This window comes from Rhinopithecus roxellana, chromosome 6 (assembly GCF_007565055.1).
Source record: "Rhinopithecus roxellana isolate Shanxi Qingling chromosome 6, ASM756505v1, whole genome shotgun sequence".
Taxonomy (NCBI): Eukaryota; Metazoa; Chordata; class Mammalia; order Primates; family Cercopithecidae; genus Rhinopithecus; species Rhinopithecus roxellana.
Window position 1 is genome coordinate 103543868 of NC_044554.1, and position 15182 is coordinate 103559049.

Consider the following 15182-nt stretch of genomic DNA (forward strand, 5'->3'; position numbering starts at 1 on the left):
ATGGGGCAGAGCCTTCACAGCTGCCCCTCAGGGGCTCCATGTCACGGAAGGCAGGGGGAGCATTGTTTGCCGTACAGCAAAGCTGACCAGGATGAGCTGCCACTGGGTGCTGTGCCAGGTGAGGGGGCACAGCAATCAGCGAGACCGTACTTGGAGAGGGGGCAGTGGGAGGACTGCCCAGGCCGCACCAGAGTGATGGGTCCGGATAACACCCCACTATGTGGGGTCCAGATTACACCACACCACGTGGGGCCCCAGGGTCAGGGCTTGCCCTTCTGAGCCTTTTCATCTCTGTGAATGACGGGAGGGGAGGGGTGACGCCACGCCCACAGGGCTGGTAGAGGACTACGTGGCCTGAGTGTGTAGGAAGGCTGAGCACGGTGCTGGGCACGCTGAGTCCTCTGTAGGTGTGACCCTTCCTCTGTTCCTTTTTTCCTGAGCTGCTCTTCTGTTATTTGTAAAACTGGGTGACGGTGTCTCCATAGTCCTCGAAGATGAGACCACTCCCTTCTTGTTCTCATGGGCAGAGAAGGCCCTGCCCCGGCCACGCCTGAGCTTTGCAGGTGGGAAGGGCTTCCTCTGCCCCTCCACGGAGTGTAAACATGGAGTCTTGGCGTTTCTGTATTCCCAGGACCCTTTACTGGTCTTTGCATAATACCCCACTTTTACTCTTCTTGCAGAACTTTCTCCCTTCAACCACTAACCTAAGCTGGTGGACACGGGGGTAATGAGGCACGGTGGCAGTGATGTCTGGCCTGAGCCATCAGCAGGCATTTTCCAGCTGTGTGCTCTGGGGGGCAGCTCGCCTCTGCGTTTCCCCTTTTGTTTACGACAGGTGCAGTAGGAGCACCCTGAAGACTGTGATGGGCATTCACTGAGTCAGCACAGGCGGGAGGCACAGAGAGTGGTGCTGGGAACCTTTGTAACTACTGACAATAAATGTTTCTCATGATGCAGGCATACAGATGAGGTGACAGATGTGGTGGGCCAGCCCTGAGGCACCTGGACAGGTCTGAGGTCCTGCCTGGCTTGGTGGTTGGCTCTGGGACCTGTGGGACCCCAGCAGGCAGGGAGCAGGCAGTGTGGGCTGGGCTGGGGCAGAGGCTACCCTGGCACCTTGCTCTCATTTTACCTGGTATTGGGGGCAAAAGTTGGCCACCTTGCCAAGGTCTTGGGAATCCTGAGGACCACACTCCAGTGGCCAGGAGCAGGTTAGAAATGCATTTTCCTGGGACTTAAAGCCACAACGTCCTGTGGGAGTCTGGGGTGGCCCGAGTCTGCATTTCCACCTGCCCTCAGGTGATTCTCTGAAGCCTTGACTCCCCTGGTCCTGGCCTCCAAGCCCTGCCCTTTCTGAGACCTCTGCCTTCCTCTCTCCTCTTCCTCCCTGCTCACCTAACTGACCTCTGCTGAGCTGCTGGACAGGTGTCCCCTCCTCTAGGAGGCCTCCTAGCCTACCCTCCAGCTCAGCACAATGCTGAGAGAAGTGACACTGGATAGTATGGCCTTCTCCCCTCCTGTGGTGTGGCTGAGCCCACGGACAGTCACTGGCCAGTGGGAGGAAGGAAGGGGCCCAGCACTGGCTTTGCATGGCTCTCTGAGCGTGACCCTGCCTGGGAACTGGGAATCAGGTCAGAGGTAACTCCTCCTGGGCCCCAGGGGAGCTGGCAGCTCCACCAGACCCTCCACTGCGGTGTCATCAGAATGACAGTTCTCAAACAGGGTCATCTCCAAAGGGCAGTGAGCTAGGTGCTCCTGTGCAGCACCCCAGGCAGGCCCTGCCCCCTTCTTTCACTAACCTGTCAGAGGCCAGGTGAGCAGCTTGTGTGTTCCTGGCTCAGTGCCTGGGCAGGTGTGCTGGGCAGGGCCCATTCTCAGGAGCCGTCTTGCCTGCCTGGTGCAGACAAACCCAGGCTGTGACCTGCTCAACAGATGTGCAGCAGGGACCCCTAGGGAGGTCTCTGGGGCTGCACTGATTTCAAAAGGTTATCACTTCTGTGGGCACGGACGTGGATAGTGTGGGAACGTGGCCTTTCCAGCCTCGGTGGCCTACTCTATAAGGAAGGTATAGTAATAACAGTACCACCCAGTAGGCACTCGGTAGGAGCGCAGACATCCCTTCATTCCTTTCCCAGACCCATGGCTTGGTCCCGGACCAGCAGCACAGCAGCCTCCAGGAACCTCTTAGAAGTGCAGATTCTCTAGCAGTTCCGAGTTTTCCAGCAGTTTCCTGAGTCAGGGACAGCACTCAGGGTGATGCCATTGTAGGTTCAAGTTTGAGGACCACTGGTCTAGAATGGACTCACTCCCCTTCCTCCTTCCTCTCTGCCCCTTCCTGCGCTCACTCCTGCTGGCCGGCACTTCCTCCATGCAGCTGCTGGTTTCTGAGGGCCGCCACCAGGTGTCAGGGCAGCCTCAGGAATGTTCTGGCTGTCCCACCTTCCCTGCCAGCCTGGCCTCTGCTGCCTCAGGAGATGTCCTGAGAAGGGAAGCGGCATCCTGAGCTTCTCACAGGATGAGCGTTTCCCTGTGCTTTTCCAACGGCTCAGGGTGAGTCATCTGGGCCCGAAGGCAGCAGATATGTCAGCATCCTCTGTGGTAGGGGCAGGGACAACCCCACAGCACCTAGTGGGATGTTGTGAGATTTAGGGGGCACGCCCAACTCCTCCTCTACTCCTGCCCTAAGTCCTAAGTCCTCAGTCTCTTATTCTGCCCTAGGAGGCTTCTCCAACCACCCTACTCTGTACCCCATTGTGACTCTGGCCAGGGCCTTAGACCCTCCACCCAGTCCAGTCCTCGCAGTGGGCCTCCCAGGCCTGTCCTGCTGTGCCAATGCTGAGGCCGACTTTGGGCTACTGGTCCAGGCCCTGCCCGGTCCTGTAACTACACGTCCCTAACCACCACCACAGGCTTGGTGGGCCACAAACCTCCTCCTGAACACAGCCCACCAGGCTTTGCCCATGGTCCCCTCCCAGCTTGCCCGCTCCAGCTCCCCTGAGTTCAAAGCCAGCCCACACCTTCCCATGCACTGGACACCCTCCCCGGCACTGGTGCAGGAGGCTGAGTAGGGCAGGCAAGGTCTCTGCCTGCAGCCACACCAACCCAGTGGCTACCCTCGCAGCGGGGCTGGGCAGAGCATCGGGAGGACTGCCCGGGTCACAGAAGGGCATATGCTGGATTCCAGGCGAGGAGCTGCTGTGCTAGGCCCCTAGGCGGGAGTGGCTATGGGCCATGGGCTGCAGGGGCAGCTAACAAAACAATGCCATTAAAAATGGGCAAAGGACAGGAATAGAGACATACAAATGGCTAAGATGTATATGAGAAAATGCTCAACATCATTGATCAGGGAAATACAAATCAAAACCGCAGCGAGATATTATCTCACCTCGGTTAGAATAGGTATTATTAATAAAACAAAAGATAACAGATGCTGGTGAGAATGCAGAGAAATGGAAACTCTGCTACACTGTCAGTAGGAAAGCGAATCAGTACAAGCATGATGGAAACCAGTATAGAGAATTCTAAAAACACCGAAAAATAGAGCTACTGTATGGTCCAGCAATCTCACTGGGGGGGAGGTATTCATCCAAAAGAAAAAGTTCAGTGTAACAAAGGGTAGCTTGCACGCTTGTGTTTATCACAGCATTATTCACAATAGCAAAGATACAGAGTCAATGCAAGTATTCACCAACTGATGAATGGGTAAGTAAGATGTGCTAAATATACACAGTAGAATACTATTTGGCATAACAAATAATGAAATCATGTCATTTTCAGAAATAAGGGCAAATCTGGAAGTCATTGAGTAAAATAAGCCAGGCACAGAAGGACAAATACCGCAGGTTGTCACTCACATGTGGGAGCTAAAAAAACTTGATCTCATGGACACAGAGAATATGATGGCAGTTACCAGAGGCCAGGAAGACGGGGTGTGGAAGGGAGAATGAAGAGAAGTTGGCTATTGGGTACAGACCTACAGTTAGAAGAAATAAGCTGTAATGTTTGACAGCAGACTATGGTGACTAAGTAACAATATTATGTGCAAATATTCAAAGTAACCAGAATACACATTTTATGCATGTAACAAGCGTTTGTATGTACCCTACTAAGAGTTAAATATTATGGGTCAATAAGATAGAGAGGTTATGCCCCAGCCTCGAGAGGGGCTCCTTGGATCTGCACAGCACATCCTGCCCACCTGCATCCTCTGCTCCACTGTGCTGGTCATATCTGGGCCTTCATGCTCCGGTCCCCAAGGCAGGTGGTGCTGACTCAGGTGGCCACGCTGTGGATCTGGGTGTTGGTGGCCCTGAGGGTGTGTGCTAGAGGCTTCCTGCTCTTCTTGTTCCACTGGGACCAGACGGAGCCAGGCAGTGACAGGGTACCACCCTCTTGACCAGATCCTGGAACACAGGAGTGTCACCTGGCCCCTCCTCATCCCAACTTAGTGCCCAAAGTACCCCTGGGTCTGGCATGGCTGGGCTGGAACTCGGGATGCAGCTCAAGCCTTGTGGCATTTCTGGGTTCTCTGTCCACTGAGGGTGCCAACCCCCTTGGTGCACGTTTACCTGTGTAACAAACCGGCACATCCTGCACCTGTACCCCTGAATGTAAACGTTGAGAAAAGCTCCACAAATAGTTTCATAAATCCATTTTAAAAAGAGAAAATTTATAACAGTCTTAAATCCTAATAGGAAAGATTGGAAATATCTGATGTACATACATTGTGTAAATCTAAGTATTGAAAAAAATGAGCCCATGGTATTTATTTGAATTTCCAGGTTTTCTTTGGCTTAAAGATTTTTGAAAACCAAAGTAAGAATTAGTTTATTTTAGAAATTTGTTTTTGTTTTCACCTCAGCCTTCTTATTCCATAGTTTTTTTAAGAACTAAAATTTATCTAAATGCTGGTCATCTGACTGGAACCACCCCAGACCTGTTATAACATATTCTACTTAATGTAAGGCACCAGGGGTTGTATGATGCCCCGTTACTTTATGTCTCAATAAGAGAATTATTTAAATGCTGCCAATTATAGTAAATCATGAATTATAAGTGGTATTTCAGTGGAGACAACATGGAGACAATGATCATCTTAGAATCACTGAAATACAACGTTACCTGTAGTCTTTAAAACATACCTGAAAGTGTAGGTATAATTGTATCATCTCACTTAATTCAAATGTCTTTTGGGTATTAGTAAAAATTATAATATCTAACAATTATTGAGCTGTTCTTTGTGTTAGGAACTATTCTATATCTTTTGCATAGAGTCTCATTTTTTTTTTTTTTTTTTTTGAGGCGGAGTCTCGCTCTGTCCCCCGGACTGGAGTGCAGTGGCCAGATCTCAGCTCACTGCAAGCTCCGCCTCCCGGGTTTACGCCATTCTCCTGCCTCAGCCTCCCGAGTAGCTGGGACTACAGGCGCCCGCCACCTCGCCCAGCTAGTTTTTTTTTGTATTTTTAGTAGAGACGGGGTTTCATCGTGTTAGCCAGGATGGTCTACGATCTCCTGACCTCGTGATCCGCCCGTCTCGGCCTCCCAAAGTGCTGGGATTACAGGCTTGAGCCACCGCGCCCGGCCTGCATAGAGTCTCATTTAAGCATTACAGTGGTTTCCTGTGAGAAAGCTACTATTTTCATTCCCATTTTATTGATGAGGAAACTGAGACACCAAAAGGCTAAGCAACAGCTGGGAAGTGACAGAGCTTCAAGTAGGGTTCCAGCCCAAGCTGAATGTCATCCAAGGGCTGTTCTCTTTCTATTCAGATAGGCTGCTCTTTCATTAATACAGCGAGTAATGAGAGGTAATAAATAGTGTGCTTTCTTCATGGGAAAATTAAATGTTTGTTTTGAAGGCAGAGTAATATGAGGCTATTCAGTGTTTGCAATTACACAAATCATTGATGTGCCTGTAGCTAGTGCACTACAATTTCCTAAAAAGTCTTCTCACTCTCCTAGGACTGCTCTACATCTGGCCTCTGCCAATGGGAATTCAGAAGTAGTAAAACTCCTGCTGGACAGACAATGTCAACTTAATGTCCTTGACAACAAAAACAGGACAGCTCTGACAAAGGTATGCAGTAGCCAACTATATCAGCGTGAGATGGGTTTGATTTCAATACATAGCATAAAAATGAGTTTTCTCCTTTAAATGTAACTGGTTGGTGAAAGCTGTGGAATGTTACTTTGAATTCCTAGCATTTGTAATTTGTTTTTGGTATAACACTGACAGGCCATACAATGCCAAGAAGATGAATGTGCGTTAATGTTGCTAGAACATGGCACTGATCCAAATATTCCAGATGAGTTTGGAAATACCGCTCTACACTATGCTGTCTACAATGAAGATAAATTAATGGCCAAAGCACTGCTTTTACATGGTGCTGCTATTGAATCAAAAAACAAGGTTTAGATCTACCAGTTTTCTTTTCAAAATACTGAAATGCATTCATTTTAACAGTGACCTGTGTAAGGGCCAGTTTTCCATATTTGGAAGCTCAAGCATAACCTGAATGAAAATATTTTGAAATGACTTAATTATCTAAGATTTTGTTTTAAATATTATTACTTTCAAAGAAGCATTCAAGGGTACAGTTTTTTTTTTTAATGCACTTGTGGTAAATACTTTTTTTGAAAACACTGAATTGGTAAAAGGTAATACTTATTATTTTTGAATTTTTCCCTCCTAGGTTTTTTTTTTTTTTCCCTAATGAATGTAAAATGGCAAAATTTGCCCTGAAATAGGTTTTACTTGCAAACTCCAAGAACACTTAAACATGTTTCAGTGAATAGAAATCCTGCTGCTTTGGCAAGTTCCTAAAAGACAGTAATAGATATGAGGTGATGCACCTCTCAGTGGCAAGGCTTAAGATATTTCTGATTGCTCATGAGGCAGAAGTGGAAAGGGAAAAAGAGCAATCAGAAATACCAAGGCCAATTTGGGAATTAGGTAATAGAGGGAAAAGACCATGGAGAGGTTGTGTGTGCATGTGTGTGTGTGTGTGTGTGTGTGTGTGTGTTTCTATCTGTGTGTTGTTCATTTATTTGTTTCCTTTGTATGGTGAGACAAGGTTCTCTTCAATTTTAGAGAATGACAGTTTTCATTTTGGGGGAGGGAGTTAGTGAGTTGTGAACTGCCCAGAGATCAATTTTAGGAGGCCTCTGAAGAACCAGATAGGCAGTGAATAGGTGGTCATGTAATGGGAAACCCTTGAGCAGAGGGAATAACAAGTAATTAACTGACTTAGTATCCTATTCTGGTAGAAATGGCCAATTAGAGTCTCAACTCTGCTTTCAAATCTAGAGTGTCTGGATGGAAAGGTGGGAGATAAGGAGCTTTAAGTAACAAGATCAAGTTGGATTTTGAGTTTACTAGACCTTGTTCTTCTCTTACCGGGGAAAATTATGTGATGTTTTCAGCAAATGAGTCTGTCTCCTACACTTTCCTCTTTTTGGCCAAATCTTCAAATGAGAAAGGGAATTGGTCACGTGGGTGAGAAATGAGACTGAAGTAACTGTTGTACTAGCTTCCAGCTAGAATTTTGCATCCCAGTAACCTGAGGAAAATTTTTAAATAATCAATAAGTCTAGGCTTTTTCCTGAAGATTTTGATAGAGTAAGTCCAATAAAGCCTAGATATGTATGTTTAAAAATGTTTTCTTGAAGCCAGGCATGGTGGTGCATGGCTGTAGTCCCAGCTGCTAGGGAGGCTGAGAGGGGAGGATTGCTTGAGCTCAGGAGTTTGAGTCTAGCCTGGTTAACATAATGAGACCCTGTCTCTAACAACAATAACAACAACAACAATTTTCTCAAAATCTGGATACACACCTGCTTAAGAACCACTGAATACATAAATGTAATATGTAAATTCTTATATCTCTGAAACTTAAGATATCTGTAGAAGAGTTGGAGTTGGATATGTGCTGATTTCTTTAAATCTTTCCTATCCAATTACATTAATCTGACTTTTTTTTTTTGAGATGTGGTTCCACTCTGTTTCCCAGTCTGGAGTGCAGCCCCGACCTCCCCAAGCCCAGATGGTCCTCCAACCTCAGTTTTTGTATTTCCCTTTTTTTTTTTTTTTTTTTTTTTTTTAGTAGAGATAAGGTTTTTGCCATGTTTCTCAGGCTGGTCTTGAACTCCTGGGCTCCAGTGATTCACCTGCCTCAGCCTCCCAAAATACTAGGATTATGGGTGTGAACCACCATTCCTGGCCTAGTTTGACTTTTATCTCTGTGGTGAGACATTAAAATGAATATTATTGGCAGTATCTATCAGCTTACAGAGTAATACCCTTTCCTTCCTACTGTCAGTTATTCGCTGCCATTCAGAAGGTCTTTAGAAATGTGCGGTGAGTAGTCTTTGAGTAAGTAGAGATGATCCTCTCAGGATTTTGTGTCTCTTTGTTATCATTCAAGTGCTTAGGTCAGTAAGTTGTTGTTAAGAGCAGAGTTTTCTCAATTAGAACTGTAGCAAATTCTAAACCGTGTTTTTGTCAATTGAAGCTGTATTATGGACTATCCAGTGTGTCTCTTAAGTATGTAGAGCTTTGGCATAATCAGCATGGCAGTTTTAAACACTAGAAACCATGGAGTTATTAAGAATACAGATAGGAATTCTGTTAATTTAGTTTCAGTAGTCCTATGAACTGATTATCTATTTAGTTAACAATCTGGAAAAATTAAATACAGATAGATTTTAAATAAATAACTGTTGGGAATTTTTTTCAAATGGGCAGTATGAGTATTAATAGCAATTTTTATTGCACGTTGGAGCTTGAACTTTTGGTAAAACATGTGAAACTAAAGAAATATTTTCCATGCAAATTATTGCTTTATACACAACAATTTATCTTAGGGTGGAGGATGTAGGGACAAAAGATCCAGCCCCTGCCCTCAAGAAGCTCTTTGTTTAGATGGGAAAAATATTATCATGTAATAATAGCATGCCAAATGCTGGGTTAGAAGCAGAGTCTTGGAAGCAGTAAATGTTGAAAGTGAGTTTTTGAGATGATCAGAGTTGATGTGGTGAGGCAGAGAAGGGGTGTTTCCAAGGGAAGGAGCAGCATGTGGGAAAGCACAGAAGATTGAGAAGGAAGCAGCTACATTTTCTTTACTTTGTATACGTGTAAGTCCGTAGGATCTTATATAAAGTTTCTGCTTCCGTTGAGGAATGTGTACTTTTTTGAATTACATTTGTTTTTGCTTTATATTGTTTTACAGCATGGCCTCACACCACTGTTACTTGGTGTACATGAACAAAAACAGCAAGTGGTGAAATTTTTAATCAAGAAAAAAGCTAATTTAAATGCACTTGATAGATATGGAAGGTATAGTTATTTCTTTTAATCTATGTGCTGTTAACTAGATTGATAGCTGTCACTCAAGTCATAAATATTAAATTAATAAGATTAATGTGTACTTATTGGGACATAGTGATCAGTATCAACACAAATCAGTCAGGTAGAAAAACAATTATTTGGACTGGGCAACATAAAGAACAGTTTTAGTAAGATTCATCTTCTCTTATTGTATTGACTGATGTTCTTTGTTGTATGATGTTTTGGTTACATGATCTTATGTTAGCTAGAGGGATTTCATATTAATGTTATGAAGTGTGAACTTTAACTTTCAGTTTACTTTATGACTCAGTATTGAACTTCTTACCCCTTCCTACCAGTTTTTCACCTCTGTGTCTTATATGCTTTTCCACTAAATATGCTGTAGTCAACATAAACAGGGGCTGAAAATTCTTTTGTCTTTTCAATGACTCTGCTTTAAGTTGCTTTCTTTGAAGAATATTAATGTTAGCTTATCCCTACATGACAATTAATTGCTATTCCCACATACTGTGGGTTCAACAGCTTTCTTCCTTTTTTATTTCCAGTGTATTTTGATGTTTTTATTTTTAATTGCTATGGAAAGAGGGAGTGAAGATAGTTTTAAGTGGATACACTTTTCCTTTCATGAAGGCAAGCTGTAGGTGGGTGATAAAGAGAAAAGAGCTAGGCTTTGGATTCACACAAGTCTGAGTTTAATTCCTAGCTTTCTTACCTGCTAGGTGTGTGACCTTGGAAATGTTATTTACTACCAAATATGTTGTCATATATGAAAAGTAGGAGAATATATCCTTCAAAGTTGACTGTGCATAATAAGTAAGAGAGATATATATGGCACTTAATTCAGTGCCTAGTACATGTTTATTGGCATCATTAACTGACACTCCTGTGACTACTATTCTTTTTTTGTTTGTTTGTTTTTTGTTTTTTGTTTTTTGAGACGGAGTCTTGCTCCGTCACCCAGGCTGGAGTGCAGTGGCCGGATCTCAGCTCACTGCAAGCACCGCCTCCCGGGTTTACGCCATTCTCCTGCCTCAGCCTCCCGAGTAGCTGGGACTACAAGCGCCCGCCACCTCGCCCGGCTAGTTTTTTTTTTTATATATTTTTTAGAAGAGACGGGGTTTCACCGGGTTAGCCAGGATGGTCTCGATCTCCTGACCTTGTGATCCGCCCGTCTCGGCCTCCCAAAGTGCTGGGATTACAGGCTTGAGCCACCGCGCCCGGCCGTGACTACTATTCTTACCATTATTATTATTACTGCTTTCAGCATGCAGAGAGCTCCTGTTTATCTTATCCCTAGCTGATTTTCTATTACAGCATATCAGTCTAGGGAAGCTGTGATGAAATCTTCACTTAAATCTTTGTCCACTTCAGATAAGTGGCCCTAACATTGTTTCTTGCCCATCAAAGGACTTTAAATTAGCTTCTACTCTGCAATGCCCCAGTGAGATAAGAGGTTTCCTTTTTGTCCCTTCCTTTTAACCTTGGTGGTATTTTACAAAGATGAACACTTGAGCACCCAAGATGCTCTGTCTTTCGGGTGCATGTAAATGTTTGATTCTGCATGGAGAGACAGGATGTTAAACTGGTAAAATATATCAAATTAGCTTTAAAAATAACTGTATTGCAGTTCCTAAGGGAGAAATTATCTGTCATTTTAGAACTGCTCTCATACTTGCTGTACGTTGTGGATCAGCAAGTATAGTCAGCCTTCTACTTGAGCAAAATATTGATGTATCTTCTCAAGATCTATCTGGACAGACGACGAGAGAGTATGCTGTTTCTAGTCATCATAATGTGTAAGTGTTTACGTTAAAAGTCGAGTTAATGCTACATTGAGGTTTAAAATAATTGTAACAATTGCATCTTACATATCAGGTGCGATGTCATAGTTCTGTTCAGGTAGTTTTAGAATGGCAGTGAGTTAGTCCCCTGCAGCAGCCAGAAATCAGACATAAAGCAAGACAAGTTAGAAGTACCAGTGGGTGGACGATTCTTTATCTCAGGACTTTTAAGACCTTGATCCTTAGAGATCCCAACATTGTTCATTTCATCCAAGTATAACACCTATGCAGGGGATAAAAAATGGTGTCACATCTTTGATTCTTCTGATTAGTTATTTAGGTCTTGAAATGTCCAGTTTAGCAGAAAGTCTTGTACTGTCTTCTGGGGACTGTCTCCTACATACTCCATGAATTTTTCAAGAACCAAAGGGGTTCACTGAATCCAAGGAAGACAGTCCCTTTTATCAAGTCAGAAGGAGGAGGAAAAAAAGGACATTCCAGTCATTATGTTGTTTCCATTGTTTCTGTTGCTACATTGTTGCCACTCAAACTGGTCCTGCTGCCTCGTAATGGTTGACCTTTGACACCAAGATGCCCTTACTGATTCAGATCCCTCAAGCCTTCCTGGCAATTCATACGGTGACTTTGAAGTTACAACGTATTTTAGTTCCCATACCTATGCTTATATGCTTAGCCATTGTTCCCAAAGCACCAGCACCCTGCTCTGGCTGCTGGGCATCCTGACTTTATCTGCAAAGTGAGCAGATTGACCCTTCCCCCCACATTCAGAACCTAATGTGGAACCCACATCTTAGCCAAGAATTAGCTGAGACCTTCATGGTAAGAGATCCTTTGAGGCGGTTGTTGGTCTTTTCTCTAGCAGATATTAGGTGGGCTTGTTCTAAAGGGTCAGAGGGGTTCAAATAACGTGGGAGAAAGAGATCAGTGTTTGTTTCTTCTTCTTTGCTACCAGATCTGTGCTGTGAGGCCCCTTTATATCCTGTAGAGAACCTTAGGCAGGAGAAAGTCCCATATGAACCTTCTCCAAGCAGGGGCTCCCGGTTGTGGTTGGCCCCTTGAGTGATCTGTTTTACATGATAATGAAAATCGTCCAAGCTACTTCTATCTCTAGCTCAAGATTTTAAAATATTTTCAAATTCTACCTCATAGGAAGCCATTGAAGAGAATTCTCAGAATCTCAAGTAGGTTAGTTGGACTTAACAGAGCCAAGCCTCGTCCATGACTCATCACTAATCATGTGTAAAAGTAGGGCTTTGTGCTTGCTTCAGCGGCACATATCCTAAAATCAGAACAATACAGAGAAAATTAGTGTGGCTTCTGCATAAGGAGGCAGCACAGATTTTTGAAGCATTCCATATTCTGTGCAGTCACTGGAAGGTCATTTGACTATTTGCTGACTAGCTGTAAGGAAACACTGTGAAGCAAAGCAAAAGATGGGTGCCACCAAAATACTGAAATTGTGATTTGCACTGCAAAAATTGTCATGTAAGATGGTCTATGAGATGACTTAGAGCCAAATAACATGTTTGGGGCAAAATTATATTGTTAGCATGTATGTCGAAAATTAGAAAATGTCAACTTGCAACTTCTTCATGGAAACTAAAAAAAATAAAAGTAGAGTTTTGGTCTCCCCTGCCAGCTGGCATTGAACATCAATATAAAGCATTATCCTAACAAACATCTGGCTCAGAGTTGGAGTCTCTAGAGAGGGATCATTGGTCCAAGCCAGGTCTTAACATCCACTGGTTTTTCTACCCTTGGTGTGATTGGTCAACTCCATAATAGTGGATGGTCACATTAGCTACTTTAATGAGACATTTATGAATAAATTTAGTTACAAACTATGACATAGTTGAGATGCCCTGAATTATAAGCCATAAGGAGTAGGACAACTGAAAAGCAAAATTAACACTTAATAACATTTTCTGAAAACTACATTTGCATATTAGAACCTACGAACAAAATACACATTGGGTTTTATTTGGGATTCCACGATAATTTTAGTCATAAAGTTTAGGAACAGATTATTCCATTGCTTTACTATTTCTCTGAGCATTTAAAAAATATCTTGTTAAATCTTTATAACAACCTGGTGCAATATGAAATAAGGCAGCAAAGTCCTCACTTTGTTGAAGAAGGCATTGAGCCTAAGAGAAGCAACTTGTCCAAAAACAAATAGCTGTTCATTATGGAGCTAGGACTTATGCAGAGCTGGGACACTTTCTATTATGTCATGATAATGTAAGCTAATTTACCGGGTCACAATGCCCTTGATTTGTGAGTATTTCACCTTACATTGTTTTCTTCTTTAATTAGAAGCTTAAAGAGAAGTTTGTAGAATGTACTCATAAGTGAATGGGGTAATACTGTTAAGTTCTGATATTATGATATTAGAAATACTCTAAGAATTTTACATTTGGTAAGTATTTTTTATGTCAGTATTAAAATAGTAATTTGGTTTATTGCATTTTATACATAGAATTTGCCAATTATTTTCTGACTACAAAGAAAAACGAATGCTAAAAATCTCTTCTGAAAACAGCAATCCAGGTAAGACTTGTGATAGTGAATTACTTTAGGTCAGTTGTCCCCAACCTTTTTGGCACCAGGGACTGGTTTTGTGGAAGACAATCTTTCCATGGGCTGAGGGAAGGTGGGAGTGGTTTCAGAATTATTCAATCATGTTACATTTATGGTGCTACTTTATTTATATTATTATTACGTTGTAATATATAATGAAATAATTATACAACTTAGCATCATGTAGAATCCGTGGAAGCTCTGAGCTTATTTTTCTGCAACTAGACGGTCTCATCTGGGGGCAAAGTGAGACAGTGACAGATCATCAGGCATTAGATTCTCATACGAAGCACACACACACAACGTAGATCCCTCAGATGGGCAGTTCACAACAGGGTTCCTGCTCCAATGAGTATCAAATTCTCTGACTGGTGTGACTGGAGGCAGAGTTCAGGCAGTAATATGAGCCTTGGGATGTGGCTGTAAACACAGGTGAAGCTTCCCTGGCTTGCCTGCTGCTCACCTCCTCCTGTGTGGTGTGGTTCATAATAGTCCATGGACTGGTCCCAGTCTGTGGCCTGGGGGTTGTGGACCCCTGCTCTGGGTGGTCCTACCATAGATAAAAAAAGTGAAAGTAAGGAATTTTTGATCACAAGAATGCTGAAGCACAAGTCGTGTTACATATGCTTGTCCCAACAAGGTTTCACTATTACTGATTTCATTCCTCCTCATTTGAAGTTGGAAAGAGATACATTTACTTTGTTGGAACAAGATGTGTTCTACCTGCTGGTTAATTGTCATGATGACAATAATTTTGTTAGAACAAGATGCTCTGCTACCATTTGCCAAAAGATTGCCATAATAAATATACAAATTGCCCAACTCTAGGCTCAGCAGATTCTAATAAAAGTAGAAAAATGTTTCACAATAACAAAAACGCTAGTATGCTACTGGGTTGTGGACACCTGATACATTGCATAATCCAAACTGTATGAGGACACCTTTAGCTGTCTGTTTATCGAAGCGCTTCTGTAAGGTAGGTTTTATAAATTGCAGGAGACAAAGATGGAACAGATGTAGCTTTGATCTTTAAGGTGCTCATAATAGAGCTGTCTCCATTTCTGTGCTTTTTCAACAGAATTTTCAAAGAAAACATTTCTATTTATGTTTTAACTTGTCCACTTAACAAATAACTATCAAATATCTTTTAGATACTAACCATTTTTGTAATGTACACAACACAAACAATTAAAAATACAGACAGGAGCTTGTGGTTATCATTGTCATTTTTATTATTTTACTACTTTATTCAGTGCTTACTGTGTGCTAGATGCCCACTGGAAGCTTATAATTATGATTTATTATATATTGATTATGTGCCAGACATATGTGATGAGGAACAAAAGTTTTGGGAAAAAAGCAGGTGTGATTTAAGGTAAACATGCAGAGTGAGAAGAATTTTTCTAGGTAAGAAGCAGAAGAATAATGTTTGGCAGAAGGAACATGCGACGAGTTTGT

General features: G+C 43.1%; 1 protein-coding gene and 1 non-coding gene across 2 annotated transcripts in view; both read left to right on the forward strand.

Annotated features, from left to right (window-relative positions):
• The window catches only part of LOC104664133 (POTE ankyrin domain family member B2-like), a 31903-nt gene continuing 16721 nt past the window's right edge, over window positions 1-15182 (forward strand). The window contains 8 exon segments of the mRNA XM_030932017.1: window positions 1-118; window positions 2719-2879; window positions 2976-3064; window positions 5961-6075; window positions 6235-6408; window positions 9224-9330; window positions 11001-11138; window positions 13624-13694. Coding sequence (XP_030787877.1) covers window positions 1-118; window positions 2719-2879; window positions 2976-3064; window positions 5961-6075; window positions 6235-6408; window positions 9224-9330; window positions 11001-11138; window positions 13624-13694 — 973 coding nt within the window.
• Window positions 12400-12506, forward strand: LOC115898440. The gene has a single exon (XR_004058175.1). It is a non-coding gene; the product is annotated as a U6 spliceosomal RNA (small nuclear RNA).